Source organism: Mustela lutreola, chromosome 2 (assembly GCF_030435805.1).
Source record: "Mustela lutreola isolate mMusLut2 chromosome 2, mMusLut2.pri, whole genome shotgun sequence".
Lineage (NCBI taxonomy): Eukaryota > Metazoa > Chordata > Mammalia > Carnivora > Mustelidae > Mustela > Mustela lutreola.
This window is the reverse complement of record NC_081291.1, coordinates 9,084,380-9,103,172: the sequence shown is the minus strand read 5'-3', so window position 1 is coordinate 9,103,172 and position 18,793 is coordinate 9,084,380. Positions and strand designations below refer to the sequence as shown.

At 57.2% G+C, this 18,793-nt stretch overlaps 2 protein-coding genes across 2 annotated transcripts in view; both read right to left on the bottom strand.

Moving 5' to 3' along the window:
* The window catches only part of NFIX (nuclear factor I X), a 97,105-nt gene extending 96,503 nt beyond the window's left edge, over positions 1-602 (bottom strand). Inside the window, exon 1 of the mRNA XM_059160156.1 lies at positions 267-602. Within this exon, the coding sequence (XP_059016139.1) occupies positions 267-293 (27 nt within the window). The 5' untranslated portion in view covers positions 294-602. The remainder of the gene's footprint in view (positions 1-266) is intronic.
* Positions 603-11,528: 10,926 nt separating this feature from the next.
* On the bottom strand, positions 11,529-15,075 carry DAND5 (DAN domain BMP antagonist family member 5). The gene is made up of 2 exons (XM_059165123.1): positions 14,731-15,075; positions 11,529-12,389 (listed from the first exon to the last, which is right to left on the bottom strand). The coding sequence occupies exons 1-2, from the start codon at positions 15,055-15,057 to the stop codon at positions 12,144-12,146; spliced, it is 573 nt and encodes a 190-aa protein (XP_059021106.1). The 5' UTR covers positions 15,058-15,075; the 3' UTR covers positions 11,529-12,143.
* Positions 15,076-18,793: the final 3,718 nt, after the last annotated feature.

Here is an 18,793-nt window from a genome sequence, read left to right as displayed (position 1 = left end):
CGCTCCGGGGGCAGCGCCACGCACGCAGCCGGCCACCCCCAGAGCCCCCACCAGGAGTCCTCCGGGTGGCCAGGGTCGCACGCGCACCCTGACGCCCGCCTGCGTGCAGGGACTGCCCACAGCACGGCTTGCACCCCTCGGCCGCCCGCAGTCTCACTCCCCCCCCCACCGGGCCGCCGCGCGCCCCCTCCGTCCGTCCTCCCGCCCGCCCGCCGGCCTCCTGCGCCCGCTCCCCTCCCCGGTCGCCCAGGGGCGGCGGCCGGTACCTGGGTGAGGCAGTACGGGGAGTACATAGCTGGGCGCCCAGGCGGGAGCGCGGCGGCCGGCCGCGGCGAGGGGAGGCCCGGCAGGCGGCGGCCGCGCTCGGGCTCCGGCTCCGGCTCGGCTCCTCCGGCCTCCGCCGCGCTGCGCCCGCCCGGCCCGCGGCCCCGCGCTCGCCGCTCGTAGGCTCGGCCCCGCCGGCTCCGGGGCCGCCGCCGCCGCCGCCGCCGCCGCCGCCGCGCTCGCCGCTGCCTCTCGCGTCCGCTGCTGCCGCCGCCGCTGCGCGTCTACTCCATGCCGCCGCCGCTCGGCCGGTCACCCTCGCCCGCCGCCGCCGCCAACGCCGCCGCCGCCGCCGCGCTGTGAAAGTGAAAGTTTAGACAAAGTTTGGAAGCGGCGCACTCCGGGGAGAGGGAGCGGGCGGGCGGCGCGGGCGGGAGGAGGGGCGCGGGGAGGGGCGGGCAGGGCGGGGGAGCGGCGGCCGGCGCGCACACACACACACACACATGCACACACACATGCACACACGCGCGCGGGGGCGCACACCGACACAGCCACCCCGACACGTGCTGGCCCGCGTTCCATCGCAGACACACGCTGACACACAGCAGGGTTCGGACCCCGCCACACATGTCACGTACAGAACGCATTGCCACACGTTCCACGTTCCAACAACGAAGCACACACAGACACCTACACATACACAGCATAGACACACGCCCTGGTGCACCAGTCCGCGACCCACACGCTGACAGGCACACAGGCCCACCATCACACGATGATAACCTATACACATACATTCCAGCAATGAACCATGCTTAGACAGGCGAACATGGGCCTTCCACGGACACACACTGATACACACCAAGAGACACATACACCCTTGCGTGCTGACACGTACGGTTCACGCTGACACACTGACAGGCATGATCACACAACCACACTGTGACGCACTCCAGACATACAACTCCTATATATAGACACCCACAGGCACACACAAAGCCACACCGAAACATCCTGGCAGTAGCCAGCCGGGCACACAGAATGACACTAATAAAATGAAGATGTGCTAACACACTGTCAAACAAACATAAGCCATCAGATACCGGCATGGCATGCACATGCCCAATGACACAGGGAAGGAGCACACTGACCCTGATACAAAGAGATACAAAGTGTCACTGATACAAACTGACATTGGCAGTCACAACAACACAAGGACATACACAGGACACACCTGGTGCCCTGGGCCTTGGGTACATTGACCAGTAGTCCAGGGGATCACCCAGCCATGCACACAGGTATGACACACATACACCCAGGCCCTTCCCACACCCCAGCCTTATGGCCCTCATGCAAATACACACACACACACACACACACACACGCACTTGTACTTGGCCCCGATCGTGGACATACACAGATCTAGCAGGCACCACAGAGTCCTGCAGGGACAGAATGGGCATGGAGGCCTCAGGTTCACGTACACTCTTGCCCCACCTCCACCCCTGTGAGACTCCAGTCTCTCATGCAAGCTCCTGAGCCCTCAGAAAGGAACGGGGGCAGAAGTGGGTACTGAGGACCCTGGTGTGGGGCAGGGGGAGCCCTTAGGTGACCCCCTGAGGTGGGCGGGGAGGCGTTGCCTGCAGCCCCTGGGCAGCTCCTGCCGAGACAAAGCTCTCTCCTGCTGCCAGGTACAGCCAACACCTTCTCACCCTCCCGGGGCCAAGAAGCTGTGGCAATGCTAAGCCCTGCATTGTCTGTGGGAGGGGTGCGGGTGCCCAGGTGTGTGCGTGTGCACGCGCGCTCGTGCTGGGCTGGCTGTGCAGGGCTGCCAAGGCTATACTCCTTGGGTCCCTGCAAGCAGACACAGGGGTGTGTGTGTGTGTGTGTGTGTGTGTGGTCATATTACATCACTGAGGCAGGATGACTGGAGTTGTGTCCTCGGGTGTCTGTGTGGGTCTGGGTGTACACTGAAACACAGGTCAGTGTACACCCAGGAGTCTCTTTGTGGGGACCAGCATTGTGTCGTGGTGGGTCTCTCTATGGGCTTGGGAGTGTCTGTGAATCAGAGATGGTAAGCACCTGCCAGGCCCCATGTCAAGCACTGGGCTCACAGGAAGAAACAAGACAAAAGATTCTGCCCTCCAAGAGCTGACATTCTAGTGGGAGTCACGTGTGGATGGGGCCTGGGCTTGGCAGGAAGTCCTGGAGACGGGGGTGCATGGGGGGAATGAACGTGTGTGCTTCAAGCTGACCACAGCGTGCACGGCGGCTCCGAGGGTCTTTCTGTCCGAAAGTGTCGTGGGCGTGTGACAACCTTGTGTATGTGTGGCAGGGATATGGGTCTGTGTGTCCCAGAGGGCGAGTGACCAAGGGGGCAAGTGGGCAAGAGTCCCGTTGAGTCTGTCTGTGATAGGGGTCTGGGTGGCAGAAAGTGTCCATGGGTGTTACTAGGAGTGTGTTCCTGTGGGGTGGTCTTTGTGGGTCGGGAGCAGTGATAAGGATCTCTGTGTGTGTGCGTGTGCCAGGGAGGGGGTCTCTGTGTGCCTGAGGGTATGTTTGGGTCCCTGTGTTGTCATTCAGCGCTTCATCGGTTCTGTCCCTAGAATGTTGTGGGTCCCACACGGCCTCCCCCACTATGCCACAGCCGCTCCCGATCCAAGGCCGTGGCAGAGGGAATCGATACGTCCTTAAAAATTCAAGGGCTTCTCGTAAACAGAAACTTTTAACACCGTTTAAAGTTTCAGGGCCTTTGCTGCTGCTCCTCCCCAGCATCGCTGCAGGAGGAAGATTGGGGGGGGGGGCAATTGTGAGAAATGGTTTGGAGAGAAGGGGCCAGGCTGCATGCTGCGTGGGGGACCAGGGTGGGGGGGCACCCTGAGGGGCTGAAAGAAGGAACAGGAAAGGGATTTAGAGATCAAGGAGGACTGGGGGCTGGATAGCTCAGGAAGAAATGGAGAGGGCTGAGTATCTGGCACCTTTAGTATAGCTGGAAGGATTGGGAGAGATCTCGAGAGCCAGGCCGACCCCCCGCCGCCAGACCTCCTCTGCAAATGGGCATGAAGGGCAGCGCCCCTCGGAAGCCCCTCGCCAACTTGGGTCCGGTCCTCCCCCAACTAGACAGCCTGCGCTCCCAGCCCCGTCAGCCAGTCACGCCAGACCCTGGGGCTGGGGTGTCCCCACTCGCTGATCTCCCTCCTGGTCCTGCATCTGTCCCCAAACCTAGGCTCTGCTGGAACCAGCTTCCTGTACCCACTCACACCCGCACTCACACCACCATTCCATTTGCACATGCACGCACACCATCCATCCTTTGTTCACATACACACTCACACCGCAACATTCCTCCCTCTGCTCATACTCACACACACATGTGCACGCACACACACACAGGCAACACCTATCCTTCCATTCAGACAGACACACACACGTACAACATCTATATACACACACAGAACATGCTTCCATTGACAACACACAGAGGCAACACCCATTCAGACACACACACAGAAACAGGATACCCATCCGTCCGTTCAGACACATTCACACAAAAAAGGACACACATCCTTCCATTTACACAGACACACGATACAACATCCATACACGCATCCACAGGACATCCATTCTTCCATTTACACACACACACAGAGTCACACTACATCCAGATACACACACGACACCCCTCCTTCCATTCATAAACACACAATATCCATTCTTCCACTTACACACTCTCACACCACTGTGTGCATATACACACTCCCTTCCTTATATAGTCGCAAACTACATCCATTCATGTTCACGCAAACAAAACACTTGACCCCAAGTTCATGCACATATCTGCACTCAGAATTCTCTGCATGCTGAACCACCTCCCCCTACCCACCCTGTATGCACGTATGCATGTGCGCGCGCACACACACACTCGCATCCACTCGGCTCCCCTCACTACAGCTGCCAGCTGGGAGGATTTTTATGAGGCAAAGGGGTGCTCTAAAAAAAGGGGGGCTGTCCTAGAGGACACCCATGCCTCCACCCCTCCCCACACAGAACTCAGGTCTTAGGGCACACCTGGCCTTCGAGAAACCGAGGGGGAGGAGGGCGCTGCCAGGAGGCTGGGCACAGCTGGGATGCCACAGCTGGAATCCCCCACATTCCTCCCTGCCGGGACTGCCCACCTGGCTGCAGCTGGCAGCAGGTGTGTTCTTACCATGCAGGTGCGTGGGGGAATGAGGAGGAGGGAGGATCGGGAACCAGGCCCATGGCATTACCTGGCCAGGATGCTGGGGGTTGGTAGAGGAGAGGGCACTGAAACATCTGGGCTCTGGCAGCCCAGGGCTACTGAGGATGGGGCCAGGCGTCACTGGGTTCTGGGGCAGCCAGGGAGGCCTCTTGGGGCTGTGGGTAAACATCTGGCAGGGTAGGCCAAGAGCCAGCCTGTGGATTGTGGCAGGATCAGGGAGAGGGGTGCTCTAGGCCTTCCTGACAAGTCTGGGAGTCCTCACTCTCCATGAGGGCCTAATGCCTCTCCTGCCCCCCGGCAGGGATGGTCTGTGCCCCAAACTTGGGGTCCTAGCTTGGTGCTTGCTGCCCTCACCCCAAGCTGGGAGTCCCTAAGGGGGTCTGAGCCCGAGGTATTTCAGGCCCTGCCTCCCGGGGCACACCCGGTCAGGCACCTGGGACCACGTTTCACACACAAGAGAATCCCGAGGACACACAGGCACACTTGGACACATGACCTCCTCTGGGGGTCGTCATATGAAGAGCCATCACCACATCCCGTCACAGGCTCACACTCTTCCAGAATAGCGCGGGCACGCGCGCACGCACGCACACACACACACACAATCCCACACAGACCTTCCCAGATCCATCCACAGAGTAACACCAATAACACCCCAGGGACATACAAAGACCCTCACCGACACATAGACCCCCAAAGAGACTCAAACATACACTGACAGACAAAGACACACTCAGACCTTCCAAGACATAGTTACACAGGTTCCTGGAATCATCCTGAGCCTAGTTGCCTAGTTATACAGATACACACAAGGCCACTCAAAGTCACACAGGTACACACGCAAAATCTCATATGGGACAAGTCCGTGTGGTCCCACACACAGATGCTTCCCAAATCATCTAGACATGTGGCACACACAAAGTCACACAAAGATATACAGATCACACACACACACACACACACACACACACAAGGTTACCTACGATCACAAATGTTCAAACATAGAAAGAGTTGGTCACAGAAGAGTTGGTCACACCAACACCCAAAGACACACATAAACATCCCCAAATTACAAAGGGGACTGTGAGGCCAGCCCCCAGCCGCAGACAAGGCCCACAGGCACACATTCCCACGTGCTGCGTGTGGCACAGCCTGGCTAGGGCCGAGGGTAGGCCGGCAGCAAGGCCTCCCGCAGCCAGCACTCATCTGGAGGCAAAGGGAAGGAATTGGGAAAATGTTTCATTTGCAGGCAGCAGGAGACCCGCCCCCCCGCCCCCACCCCCGCCCTGGAAACCTAGCCTGAGCTCCTGAATGGGGCCTCTGTATGCTGCCACCACCCAGCTGACCCAGGGAGTAGGTATCAGGGGGGTGAGGCTGGCTGTGTCATGTCCCCAGCCAAGCCTCAGGGGCCACCCAGTCACATACCAGGGCCCAGGCCAGAGTCCCCCAGACCACGGGAGCCCTCCCCACACCCATCCCCACGGCATTTGGAGGCCACTCCCAAAACCCAGCCCACAGGCAGAAGACAGATCAACTAGGGATTGGCTCTCCAGGTGTCCCTGCCTCAGGCCCACGTGTGTCCCCAGGTTGGGCAGCTGGCAGTCTCGTGCCGTGAGGCCCCTTGCTCCAGCATGAACGTATGACAGCAAGGCTGTATGTGGCAGCATGGCTGAGGAGGTGACAGTGTAGTTGTGTGTGACAGTGTAGCAGGGCTCCCTGTGCAGCCTGGGGATGGGGGTGGGGCAGGCATAGCCCCTTGGCTCATGTCATCACACACACTGTCACACACATAGTGTCACTGTCACACCTTCTATCACACAGCCACGCACATAGCCACACTATCTCATCCTCAGTCACACTGTCACACACAACCACACTGTCACACATGCTGTCACACATAGTTACGCTGTCACACCTTCAACCACACACAGAGCCACACTGTCACACCTTCAACCAGCGACACTGTCACACCCTCAGCCACGCTGTTACACACAGAAATACCATCACACCCTCAACAATTCTGGTCACACACGCCTTCGGCCACATGGTCTCTGGTGTCCTCACAGCTAGCCTGACACGCTGACCCTCGCACTGCTTCAGCGTCACACTGACCAGCAGAGGCACACTGACACGCCCGGTCCGGGTGCCCCTGCAGCTGTGGTTGCCACGTGGCCACACAGAGTCACTGCTCACCCCCCCACCCCCGGTCACAAGGAGGGGAAGCAGATCTGATCACTTCATCCCCAGGCTGTGGCATACAGCTGTCCCTCAGTCAACATTTGAACCAGACCAGTCACTCCAGCAACACAACGACATACCCTCTCTGTCATGGTGTCACAGAGCAGGCAGCCAGCAGGTACAGGCCACTGCAGAAGTGCGCAAAGACACTCTGAAGACACACACTTACGGACATATACGCTATTGCAGGTGACAGGCACACATCTCACACTGCCGCACAACACCCAGAGTCCCTGGACAGAGCTACAAAGAAACAGTGGATGACAGCCGCCACCGCTGTTACAAGAACATCCTGTCACACAACAGTCGCTCTCCCCAGCGCCTGTCACAACATTGAGACAGCCCCTTAGCTGTCCCCACAAGCAGCCAAGCATTCTGACATGGCCCCCACAATAGTCACTAGGATACCCCCCAGCCTCCCAAGTCATGGAGACAGGGACAGAACCGTTCTGACACCACCCCCCCCCCCGTGGCCCGCCCGCTGCAGTCAGTGTGTGGAGAGCCAGGGGGCTAATGGACTCGCAGCTGTAGGCAGTGGGTGCCAGCCCCCCCAACTCATGAATATTCATCAGCTGAGGCGCTCTTGAACCTGTGGGGAGTCGGAGGTCCCAGGCAGCTGGGCACCCCCTTCTGTGCCAGGAGGCCCTCAGGTGAGGGGGGGCTCAGCCAAGCCCGAGCAGTCCTCAGGGCCCACCCCTAGTTCCACACATAAATACACACGAATCTGTGAACACGGACCTCCAGACACACAAACAACAGTCCTACAAAGTCAAAACCACACCCAACAACATAGCCATCCACCGCGTGTACACACACACACACCTCAGACTTGCAAATAAAGGTGCACACACAATCACATGAACTCACAACCACACATAATCATACCAAAACCACAGACACAAAACACACGTGTGCACACACACACACGACATGAAAAAGCAGAGGTAAACAAACACTCAGTCACACGACCACAAACACGCAGATACACCATCGCACCGAAACTACATAGACAGTATCACACACAGGCATGAAAACGTACACACACACACACACACACAGAGGCATACGATCACCTCCAAACTACAAGTTAATTCTCATGAAACACCCACATAAGTGTGCAAACATGCACCATCATGTTCATACATACAGTTCCACTGACTCTCAAACTCACAGACACACAACAATCCCCAAAAAGTGACCTCATGGACCATCTCTGTGTCTCTCTCACTTTCTCTTGCTCTCTCTCTCTCTCTCTCGCACACAAGCACGCACCCACCACAATCTAATTCGGCCCACCCCTGATGTTTTACAGGATGGGAAACTGAGGCACGGAGTCCCTGAAGGCCGGGTGAAGGGACAGTCTCTCCCAACTCCAGGCAGAGGCTGCGGCCGGGCGCCCCCTGCTGGCCCGGCCCCTTCTAGAGCGCGCGGGGCGGCGGCGCGCGGGGCGGGCACGCGCCTGACGTAACCATGGCATCCTCTTGGCACGCGCGGCCCGCGCGGGGAGGGCGGGGCGGGCGCGTTGCCATGGCGCCGACGGGCCGCGTGAATGGGGCATTGTTCGTCGCGGCGCCCGGGCCAGGCTGTCCAGGACCCACCCGGACCCACCCGGGCCGGCAGAGACCGGGAGATGGGGCTGGGGAGAGACGGGAAGACAGGGAGAGACAGGAGGAAGGGAGAGACCGAAAGAGCCGTAGATGCGAAAAGGAAGATACTTAGAAGACAAGGGGAAGAGCGAGCGGGGGGAAAGACAGAGAGATGGGGGAAAATGCCCAAACGAGGAAAGCCTGACAGAGGAGGAGGGCTAAGGAGAGGCAGAGCAGGGGATCAAGACGGAAGATGAGGGCTGAGGGGAAACAGAGGCCCACTGTGCCCGGCGCTGCGCCTGGCAACGGGAGGAGGCAGAAGACCAGGACCCGGAGACAAAGTCAGAGATGCTAGGAGGTGGGGGGAGCCCAGCCAGATGGAGGGTCAGGGAGACCCAGGAAGGAAATGAAGGGAAAGCTCCGTGGGTCTCTGGTCCCACCCACCTCAGTCCCTTCTCCACTCCCCTCATGTTTCTGTCCACTCCCCTTTCCACGACTCGCCTTCCCCGGTTGACACTCTCAGAAGACAAACCTCAGTCCTACACATCTCCACACACCCGCTATAAGAGACCGTCGACACAGAAATCTGGTCCTTGGGGACACGACACGGACACAGTGACACCTACTGATCCATCCACAGACACCCAGAGACACTTACAGTCATGGCTACAGGCAGGCACACCCACGACAGGGACTCCTACCCCACACCAGAGCCCCACAGATGCACCATTACATGAGGACCCTGCCAGACATGTGGTCCTGGTCACACACGGTCACACATCACCACACAGGCTCACCCTCTAGGGAACACTGTCATACGTGCCCCGCCCAGATACAGAATGCTGTCATCTGCACACCTCTCCCTACATTCAGTGACACCTTCTATGACACACATGCGCTGTCCCCCTGGTCTGACCCATTGACTGGCTTCCTGTCCCCTAGTCCAGATTGGGGGTTCTGTGGGTCTGCAGGGTCAGTCCCCATGTCTCACATACAGACACTGTCGTTGGTGGAGATTGGGAAGGGAACGGAAGGAAGTGAAACCCCACCTCACTCTGCTTCAAAGAGCTGGGTCAAGCCAGGCCAGGGTGTTCCCCTAACTTCTGGCTGTCTGGGTCAACTTGGCCCAAACCTGGACCAAGGGTGTCCCCTGGTGGCCATGTATGGTCCCTGCACCCATCACGTGGGGAGATGGTGGCAGCCCAGTGACCCAGCCTGAATAGAAGGGCAGAGAGGACAGGCCCAGGCTTAGTACAGAGACCTGGAGAGACTTAAAGCCTGGATCCAGAAGCGAGAACCCAGACCCAGAATTCAGAGCTTGAAATGCAGATCCCAGAATTCAGAATCAGAGTTCAGAATCCAGAATCTGAATCTAGATGCCTGGATGCCAAGATCTAGAATCTAGATCCTAGAACTCAGGTCCCAGAATTTAAAATCCAGGTCCAAATGTCTAGGATCTAGAATCCAGACGTTTACATCCTGTCTCCCAGAACCTAAAACCAAGGACCCAGAGCCCAAAACCCTCCTCGGAACCAGGTCCCAATATTCCCCAAGCCTCCCACGTTAGACCCTAGGCAGCAGGGGTTGGTCCCAGCCGCTGTCCCTGTGTATTTACACACACACACTTCAACAGGATCTTACAGACCCACACCCCAAAACCTACAGCCTGTGACCATCACACGTACAACGTCATACACTACAGATACACATGGACAATCACACACACACACACACACACACACACACACATTTACAGCCTAGCAACACAGCATCACCTAAAGAAACCCAGAACTGCCATATGCTCCTCTCCCAGCACATGGACCCATGTTCTTCTGTGCACCCATGCAGTCTCAGAGCTCCCCCCCCGCACCCCCAACCCATCCCACCAAGCTCAGGCACACAGCCACCATACCCAGAGACACAAAACCCAGGACACCCCAGATTCTGTGCCCTGCATCCAAACACACTCACAGGATTATGAAGGCTGGCACAGGCATACACACATACACACGCACACACACACACACACACACACAAACTCCCCCAAGCATGGAGAAGCCCCGCGCCTTGGCAGCTATGCAGCCCCTGGGAACAGGACCCCTGGGACAGGGCTTGTGGTGCACCCCCGTGCCCACCCCAGCCCTCCCCTGCCTGGCCGGCTGGCGGGCTTTAATACAGATGCCAAACTCATAATTGTAACTGAGGGTGACAGGGTCACCTTGAGCCCCAGATGCTCGCGCGGTGACAGATGGCGTTGGCAAACCTGATTAGCGGCCCCCGTGCCAGCGCCTGTGGCACCTGCATCCCTTGCCCCTCCCCCGCTCCCCCAGCACTCATTACCCACCCATTACTGGGCCTGGGGGGCGGGGGTGGGGGCCGGCTGGCACTGCCCAGGAGGGGGCAGGGACTCCGGGGGCCCCCTGGCACTAAGGTTCCCAGCTGGCTCCCCGGCTGGCAGGAGGTGGGCACAGCTGAAGGGGGGTAGCAGGCGCCTCATGCCTGCCAGAGAGAGGGGTACCTACAGTGCCAGGGCTGAGCTGCCCACTCGGACCCTGCCCGGGCTTTGGCCCAGAACCCTGGAGGGAGGAGGGATAGTGCGCCCCCTGTGGGCCCGTGCGACCCTCCCCCACCCAGGGCCCTTGAAGCCAGGCTTTGGGAGCTGGCGGCCTGGCCTGTTCCCACCCCACTGTGCAGGCCTGTAGGGTCAGAGGTCACAGGCTCCCACGCCCTGCTGGCCCATCTGTTTCCTCGGGTCCCCTCCTTCTGCTCCCCTCACCTGGGGCCTTCCTTCCTGAGGCAGGAAGAGGGCTGAGAGGGGCCTGGCCACCCCCCCCCCAACCCACCCCACGCTCCGGGGGGCATTTGGAGGCAACCTTGACAGCGCCACATGTCCCTGCGTCTGTGCCAGACGGGCCCATCTGCTAGGGCCCTGGTTCCAGCCGCCCAGAGCCAGGCTGCCCTCCTGCGCCGCAGACCCTGTACCAGGCTACGGAGGGAGCACCCCTGCTGCCTACACCCCAGCCCAGGGCCACCGCTCCCAGGGAACCCTGGTTGGAGGAACACACACACACACGCACGGACACAGACACACACACACGCACAACTGGGCTTGGCCAACCATCACGGTTCCTGTTTAATTCCACACTGTGCATGGGGCTGTATGGAGACTTAAGGGGCTGGGGCTGAAGGGGCAGCTGGGATCACATGGTCCTGCCCCTGACTTGGGGAGCACACGTTTCCCCCCGCGGCTCCGTGGGCCTCCCCGCCTTGGTTTCTTGAGGTCCCAAGAATGGGTCATCCCTGTGTCGCCTACTCTGCGCAGGAGCATCCGTCCTCCTGGTAGCTGGGAGCGTGTCTTCCATTCGATGAGATGGGGTCCGGCCTGGTGGTTAAAATTCGTTGCCACGCGGCCTAGGATTCGAATGCCGGATCTGTCACTTATTGCTGTGTGACCTGAGCAAGTGACTTTGCCTCCTAGAGTCTCAGTTTCCTTCTCTGGGAAATGGGATGATACCAACCCGTATCTCCTTGGGCTGCTCCGAGGAGGACGTGAAGTAGTGGGTGTCAAACACTCAGCGCGGGACGGGGCAAACAGAGTGCTCCAAAAATGTGTGCTATGACTGTGAGTGGTCCACACCCCCACCTCCCCAGTGAGGATACATCTGGTGTCCCTGGAGCCCTGTCTGGCTGTTCCTTTGTCCCCGGTCTCTTGACCCAGTGCTCATGATCCAGGTCAGCGTCTTCTGGGCACGTCCCCCCCACTCCCGCATCTCCCCAAGGAGTTTGCGTCTGTGTGTCTGTCCATCAAGCGCAGATCACGCCTTCGGGCTGCACTGACAGCCTTCAACCAGCACAGTAGATGTCTTCATCCGTCGACGGGAGTCTGGGCGACTCGCCCGACACCACAGGAGGACAGGGGTCCGGCGCTTGCGAGCGGGCACACAGCTGTTGCAGAGGACGAGCGGGGTGGGCTGCGAGCTGGGGATGTAGAGGGAGGAGCAGCGGCCAAAGCAGAGGTGATTGCGGAGGTGAACTGACGAGCAGCCGGGCCGGGAGAGCACCTGGGGCCGGGAAATGGGTCAAGGGCAGCGGAGTCTGGGGCCCGAATGGGGAGAATCATCATCTACCCCCACCTCTACAGGCCCGGGCTCTGGTCCTGAATGCTACCTCCTGGCTGTGTGACTCGGAGCAAGCTACTTAACCTCTCTGGTCCTGTTTCCTCACCTGTAAAAGGTGGAAGTTCAGCCAGGCAAGAAAGAAATCAGTCTTGCCCTTTCAACAGGAGTACTACAGGGAAGGGCTGATTCTTCCGAGAAGGAGATGCTGAGGAGGTCACTTGGGGATTGGCATCGGGAGGAGTCTGCTGCGCCTCCGGGGAGGAGGGATGGCAGGAAGGGGTGGTATTATAGGAGCCTGGGGGGATTTAACAGAAAGCCTTTAGCCCCTTGCTGGGCACACAGTTGGCCTTCAATAAACCTTCTGGGGTCCCCTCCAACTTCGTGGCTTTATCAACTCGTCCCCAGATCATGGTCCTTCTCTGTTTAAACCCTGCATTCCTGCCACCCTGCGACCCCCCCCAATCAACCCCCCCTCCCTTCACTCTGCCCCAGCGGCCCCAGCCTCCTCACTGCTCCTCTGGTACCCCAAACACAAGCCCACCGCTGGCCCGTTGCCCCTGCAGAGCCCTGCACCTGAGCTCATCCCGACTGAGATCATCCCGACTGCTCCTTCCTCAAAAGCACCCCCACAGGAAGTGTCTCCCCCTGGTCTCTATCCCTGTGGCCAGTCTCTTTCTTCACGGGCTGCTAGTAATTTATAGTTCTGTCTCTTTGGATGTTCCTCTCCTAGAACATAAGATACCTGGACACAGGGACGTTCTCTGCTTTATTTAGGCGGGCAGCTCAGCTGGTCCATCGTGCGGAAAGCTGACATTGCTGAGCCCTAACACCAGGCCAGGGCCCGCACTGCTCACCTTCGGTGAACTCACTCCTCCCACAATGCTCCAGGCTGGAACCTTGGAATCCTCATTTATATATGAGGAGACCAGAGGCTCTGAGCAGTCCCTCCCTTAATGAAGGGACTGCGAACCCTTAGAAATTCTTTGTGTCATCCTGGGGCAGTTATAGCTCTGGGAGAGGGTACACAGCTGGATCCCAAGCCAGGGGTTCCCTCTGCAGGGTGCAGTGTGCCTGCCTGGCTGCCTGGGGCAACTGGGGCAGGATTCAGGGCAAGGTAGCTGGTCCAAGGCCACGCAGTCACCCGCATGTCCCCTGGATTCAGCGAAAATTTGCTGAATGAATAACAAGCCAGGGGGTGCTGGGAACGGATGCCTTGCAGGGCATGGCTCCAAACACCTTGCGTAAATTCATGTCTATTGTTAAGTCTGTTGTTGCAAAGATAGGAAATGAGGCTCAGAGAAGGGAAGCCACTTCCCCCGGGTCACACAGAAATCATTAGTTAAGGCATAACTTGAAGCCAGGTACACCGGGCACCAAAGCTCGTGTTCTAAACACATGGTCTGAGTTCTCACAACACTTACAGAGCAGTGACTGGGTGCCCATACCCATACCTGTCTCGTTCAACTGCCCAGTAGCCCTTAAAGGGCAGATACTATCATTCATTCATTCATTTATTCATTCAACAAACACTGAGGGGTTATCGTGTGCCTGGCTCTGCTCCCAGGCCTGGAGATGGGGCTACGGAAGCAAACAAGGCATAACATAATCCCTGCGCTATTGGAGCAGACATCCTAGTGAGGGAGACACAATAAATGCAATTTCAAAATCAGTTTTAGATGTTAGGTGATGTGTTCCACAGTGAGAAAAAAAAAGCAGGAAACAGGCAACAGGGTGGCAGGTGCTGCATTTTTAAATGATGCCTGAGTAAAAACCTGAAGGAGGTGAGAGAAGGAGCCACAGAATGCTCGGGGAGTTGGGAGGGAACGGTAGATGCAAAAGGGAACAGCCAGTGCAAAGGCCCTGAGGTAGCTGTGACATTGAATGTGTCCAGATAAAAAGCCAGGTGGCTGGTATGACAGGAGTGAAGTGGGTGAGGGGGAGAGAAAGGAGGCAAGGGTGAGGAAGTGAGAGGCAGAGTGTGCAGGGCCCTGTGGACCTTGGGAAGGACATGGCTTTTGCTCTGGATGAAGTGGGAGCCATGGAGGGTTCTGAGTTGGGGAAGGAGGGTATGTGACTCAGGTATGCGCAGGTGCCCTCTGGCTGTTAAGTGGAAAAATAGACTTGGGTGGGAGACCAGGTAAATCTCCTAGTTGGGTAGGAGGAAACTGAGGATAGGAGAAATGCAGATGGATGCCGGGCTTGACCCCAGATCTGTGCAGGACCCCAGCCTGTGCCCTCTGCCCATGCTGAAACTCCACCCTCCCCTCCCCCCACCCACCCTCACCTGAGTGTAGGGCACAGCCTTGCACATCTCCTGGGCCACTTCCTGCGGGTCCAGTGGCAGAGACACGGTCGGGGCCACCTCCTGCCCATGGTGCTGGCTACCTCTCCCCAGCGGCCCAGTTTTCTGCAGGCCCAAGAAGGCCTTCCAGCTGCTGAGGGCAGAGAACTGTTCCTGGGAACCTAGGGTCCCTTGGCCCAGGGCCCGGGTCTGATTGGTGGCATCCCAGAGCTGAGGTGGGGGCCCCAGGAGTCCAGGCCTCCCGGAGCCCGTGTGTAACCGGGTCCCACTGAGCAGGCTCAGGAGAGTGGTCAGCTGGCCGAGGAACATCCGTCCGTCTGTCAGTCAGTCTGGGACTGGGCTCAGGGTCCTGGTCAGTCAACCCTGCTGTCTGGTGAGTGGAGTCTCGGCCTTTCAGACCTGCTTTTAATGGCCTGCCCCCAAACTGGGCAGCTCTGGCAGGAGACACCACAGTGGGGAGGAAAATAAACCAAGGCCTGCTGGTTTCCCACCCCTCCCCCTCAGCCTGCCAGGGTTCTGGGTGGGGGCTGGGTCTGTGGGTGGGTGGGCTGTGGGGTCAGGGAAAGGCACCACCCGAAACACAGGGGCTCTGGGGCACAATGCCTGGAGGTTGGGTGGGGGGAAGGGAGCTTCTTCTCCGGTCCAGGGCACCCTCCCTCCAGAGGGCAAAACCAGTCATCCCAGCCAGGCCTCCCGGTGGCAGCCTCAGCACTGCGACTTTCTGGCTGTGCAACCCCCTCAGCCATGCTGGGACCCAGCTTCCTCTACTGTTACAGAGATCCTGTGTTCTTAACACTTCCTACCTGGGCACGTGGGATCCTTCAGGTAAACAGCTTAGAGCAGAGGCTGATACACTGTAGAACTACGAGTAAACTATGATGAACATCTCTAGAGCTGCTTTTTCTTTAGCACCTATTAGAGGCCAGGCATAATTCTGAGCCCTGGAGATCCGGGGGTGAGGGGGTGGGGGGCAAGACAGAAATGGGTCCTCACTGTGCATTTGACATTTCAGTGCAGAAAACAAGTTCAGAAAACAGACAAAGATTCCAGAGGCTCCGGTGTAAAGAAGTTATTTAAATAGGATGTGCCTTACAGGTGTCAGGGCGGGGCCTTCTGCCCCCAGGGTGGTCAGAGAAGGCCTCCCCGAGGAGGTGACATTTTTGCAGAGCCTTGAGCTGCTGTTGGAAGTGGTGGGAACAGCCTGGTGGGGGGTGGAGGCTGGAGGGCTGGAAACGCAGAAAGAGGCTGGGAGCCGCGTCCCAGGCTTTGGAGCCCGGGGGATGCCTGGGGGTGGGGTCGGGGACTCCGAGACAGGCCCTGGCACCTCCGTGGCCCGCATTTCGCACCCAGGCGAGGAGCTGCCCGCGGCAGGGCCGTGAGAAGCGGCAAACCCGGTCCTTCCCGCGCCCCGCGGAGCTGCGGAGGGCGATGGGGCGCGCTCGCCCTCTGGCGGCAGCTCCAGGGACTGCGCGGTGGCCGCGCCCAGGCTGTCTACCTTCTGGATGCCCCCACCTGGCCACAGGTGCGAGGGGGCTTCCCGCTCACCCCGCTACATGCGAGCTCCTCAGCGTCCCCCCAGCCGCCCTCTCGCTGTTCTCCAGACCCAGCTGATGGCAGCTCCTGCCAGGTGCCAAGGACCCAAACTTTGGAGCCCTGCTGACCCCTCTTTCTCTGACGCCCCCCTCCCCTCCATCTGATATGACGGCAAGTCCCGTCCGCCTTCAGAGTCTACCTAGAATCCATCTACTTCTCACTCCTCTCTCGTTCCCCCACCCGGACACAGCCATTATGTCCCACTTGAACCAATACTGTCCCTCCACAGTGGTGCTCCAGCTACACGCGCCCCCACGCCTCTCCCCCAAGTCTGTTGCCTCCACAGCAACCAGAAGGCGCCGGTGAGTACTTGTGTCCAGGCATTTCTCTCCTCTGCTCAGAACCTTCCAGGGCTCCCACTTCACCCAGGGGAACAGCCCAAGTCCTCAGGGCAGTCCAGCGATGTCTTTCTGTCCCTTCCTATCACCACTATCTCAACCTCAGCTTTCCAATCCTCACCCCCTTTCTCCCTCCAGCCACAGGGGGCCTCCTCGCTGTTCCCCAGACTCACCAGGCATAATCCCATAATACTACCCAGTGGTACAGGGCTAAGGAAGCTCCTTTGTGCCTGAAAATATAACCAAGAAAAATTCAGTTAAAAAAAAATCAGAACTGGATGTCTAGTTGTGCCTGGATGGCTCAGTCCTTAAGTGTCTGCCTTCTGCTCAGGTCATGATCCTAGGATCCTGGGATTGAGCTCCAAGTCGGGGGTCCCTGCTCAGTGGAGAGCCTGCTTCTGCCTCTACGTGGTGCTCTGCCTACTTGTGCTCTCTATCTGTCAAATGAACAGATCTTTAAAAACAAACAAAAACTAGGTATCTATTGTATGCTGACCTTTTGAGGGAGAGGGACAAGAATTTACAGCTATGCGTTACTTGTGTTTGCATTTGAATTTCCATGTTGAAAAGAGCAGCAATTTTTGTTTTGGGGAAGGGCTTCACTTTAGAGTTTAAACATTGCTTTGGGGATGTCTGTGTGGCTCAGTTGGTTCGACTTCCCACTCTTGATCTCAGCTCAGGTCTTGACCTCAGGGTCTTGAGTTCAAGTCCACCATGGGCTACACACTGGGTGTGGAGACTACTTAAAAAAAAAAAAAAAAGTTGTTTTGGGACCCCTGGATGGCTCAGTCAGTTAAGCTTCTGCATTTGGCTCAGGTCATGATCTCCCCAGGGTCCTGGGATAGAGCCCCACAACTGGCTCCTGGCTCAGGGGGGAGCCTGCTTCTCCTTCTCCCTCTGCCTCCCTCCCCTGCCCCTGCTCATGCTCTCTCTCTCTCTGTATCTGTCTCAAATGAATAAATAAAATCTTTTTTAAAATTTTTAAGTATACAAAAGGAAACAGAAGAAAAAAAGTACAAATGAAAGCAATCTGTACGATTGGTCTGCTCCCTTGCTTTATAAGTGAACTATTTCAGGCATTCAAATAAGTATAGATAAAAATATAGGGCTCCTGAGTGGCTCAGTGGGTTAAGCCTCTGCCTTCAGCTCAGGTCTTGATCTCAGGGTCCTGGGATCGAGCCCTGCATCTGGCTCTCTTCAGCAGGAAGCCTGCTTCTCCCTCTCTCTCTCTGCCTGCCTCTCTGCCCACTTGTGATCTCTCTCTCTCTGTCGAATAAATAAATAATATTTTAAAAAATACGTATATATATATAACAAACACCCCTGTACTCATTACCCCAATTAAAAATTAAAAATTATGGGCCCCTGGGTGGCTCAGTGGGTTAAGCCACTGCCTTCGGCTCAGGTCATGATCTCAGGGTCCTGGGATCGAGTCCCGCATCGGGCTCTCTGCTCAGCAGGGAGCCTGCTTCCCTCTCTCTCTCTCTCTGCCTGCCTCTCCATCTACTTGTGATTTCTGTCAAATAAATAAATAAAATCTTTAAAAAAAAATTAAAAATTATAGATATGAGAGAAACTGGTGCTATACTTGTTCCTAATTCCTGAATTGATCAATTGTAATTCCCATGCCTGTATTCATAGTTCTACTACATATGTATCCATTCGGATACATAAAATTGTTTTGTTGTTTTAAATTTAATATACATGGTATTATACACACACACACACACACACACATCCTTTTAACTTTCATCTATCCACTTCATATTGCTTCATTTCTACTCTGAAGAGTATTCTGCTGCACACCTATCTCCCAAATTTATTTCTCCATTGCCCATCACAATGAATCCTGCAAGGAACAATCTGGAATATGACTCTGCCCATTAAAGTCAGTTCTAATTGGGTGATTCCCAATTACAGTGGAATCTCTGGGGATGGGATCCAGGCACTGGTGTTTTTAAAAACCATGTTGGGGCTGCTATGAACCCCTAGTGTGTACGGTCATATACAGGAGGGAATCTGGTACCTCAGCAATGCTTCCGTGTCTCCTGGAAGGCTCATGGGAGAGTATCTGATTCTGGGATGGAGGTTAAGAACCTGCATTTCTTACAGGT

Bases quoted from the DNA above. Each gene is read 5' to 3' on its own strand.
- DAND5 (XM_059165123.1), bottom strand. From the start codon at position 15,057: ATGTTCCTCGGCCAGCTGACCACTCTCCTGAGCCTGCTCAGTGGGACC. The intron at 12,390-14,730 runs GTGAGGGTGGGT...TCCCGGCCCCAG, and splicing joins AGGCTGTGCCCTACACTCAG to GTGCTCTCCCGGCCCGGCTG.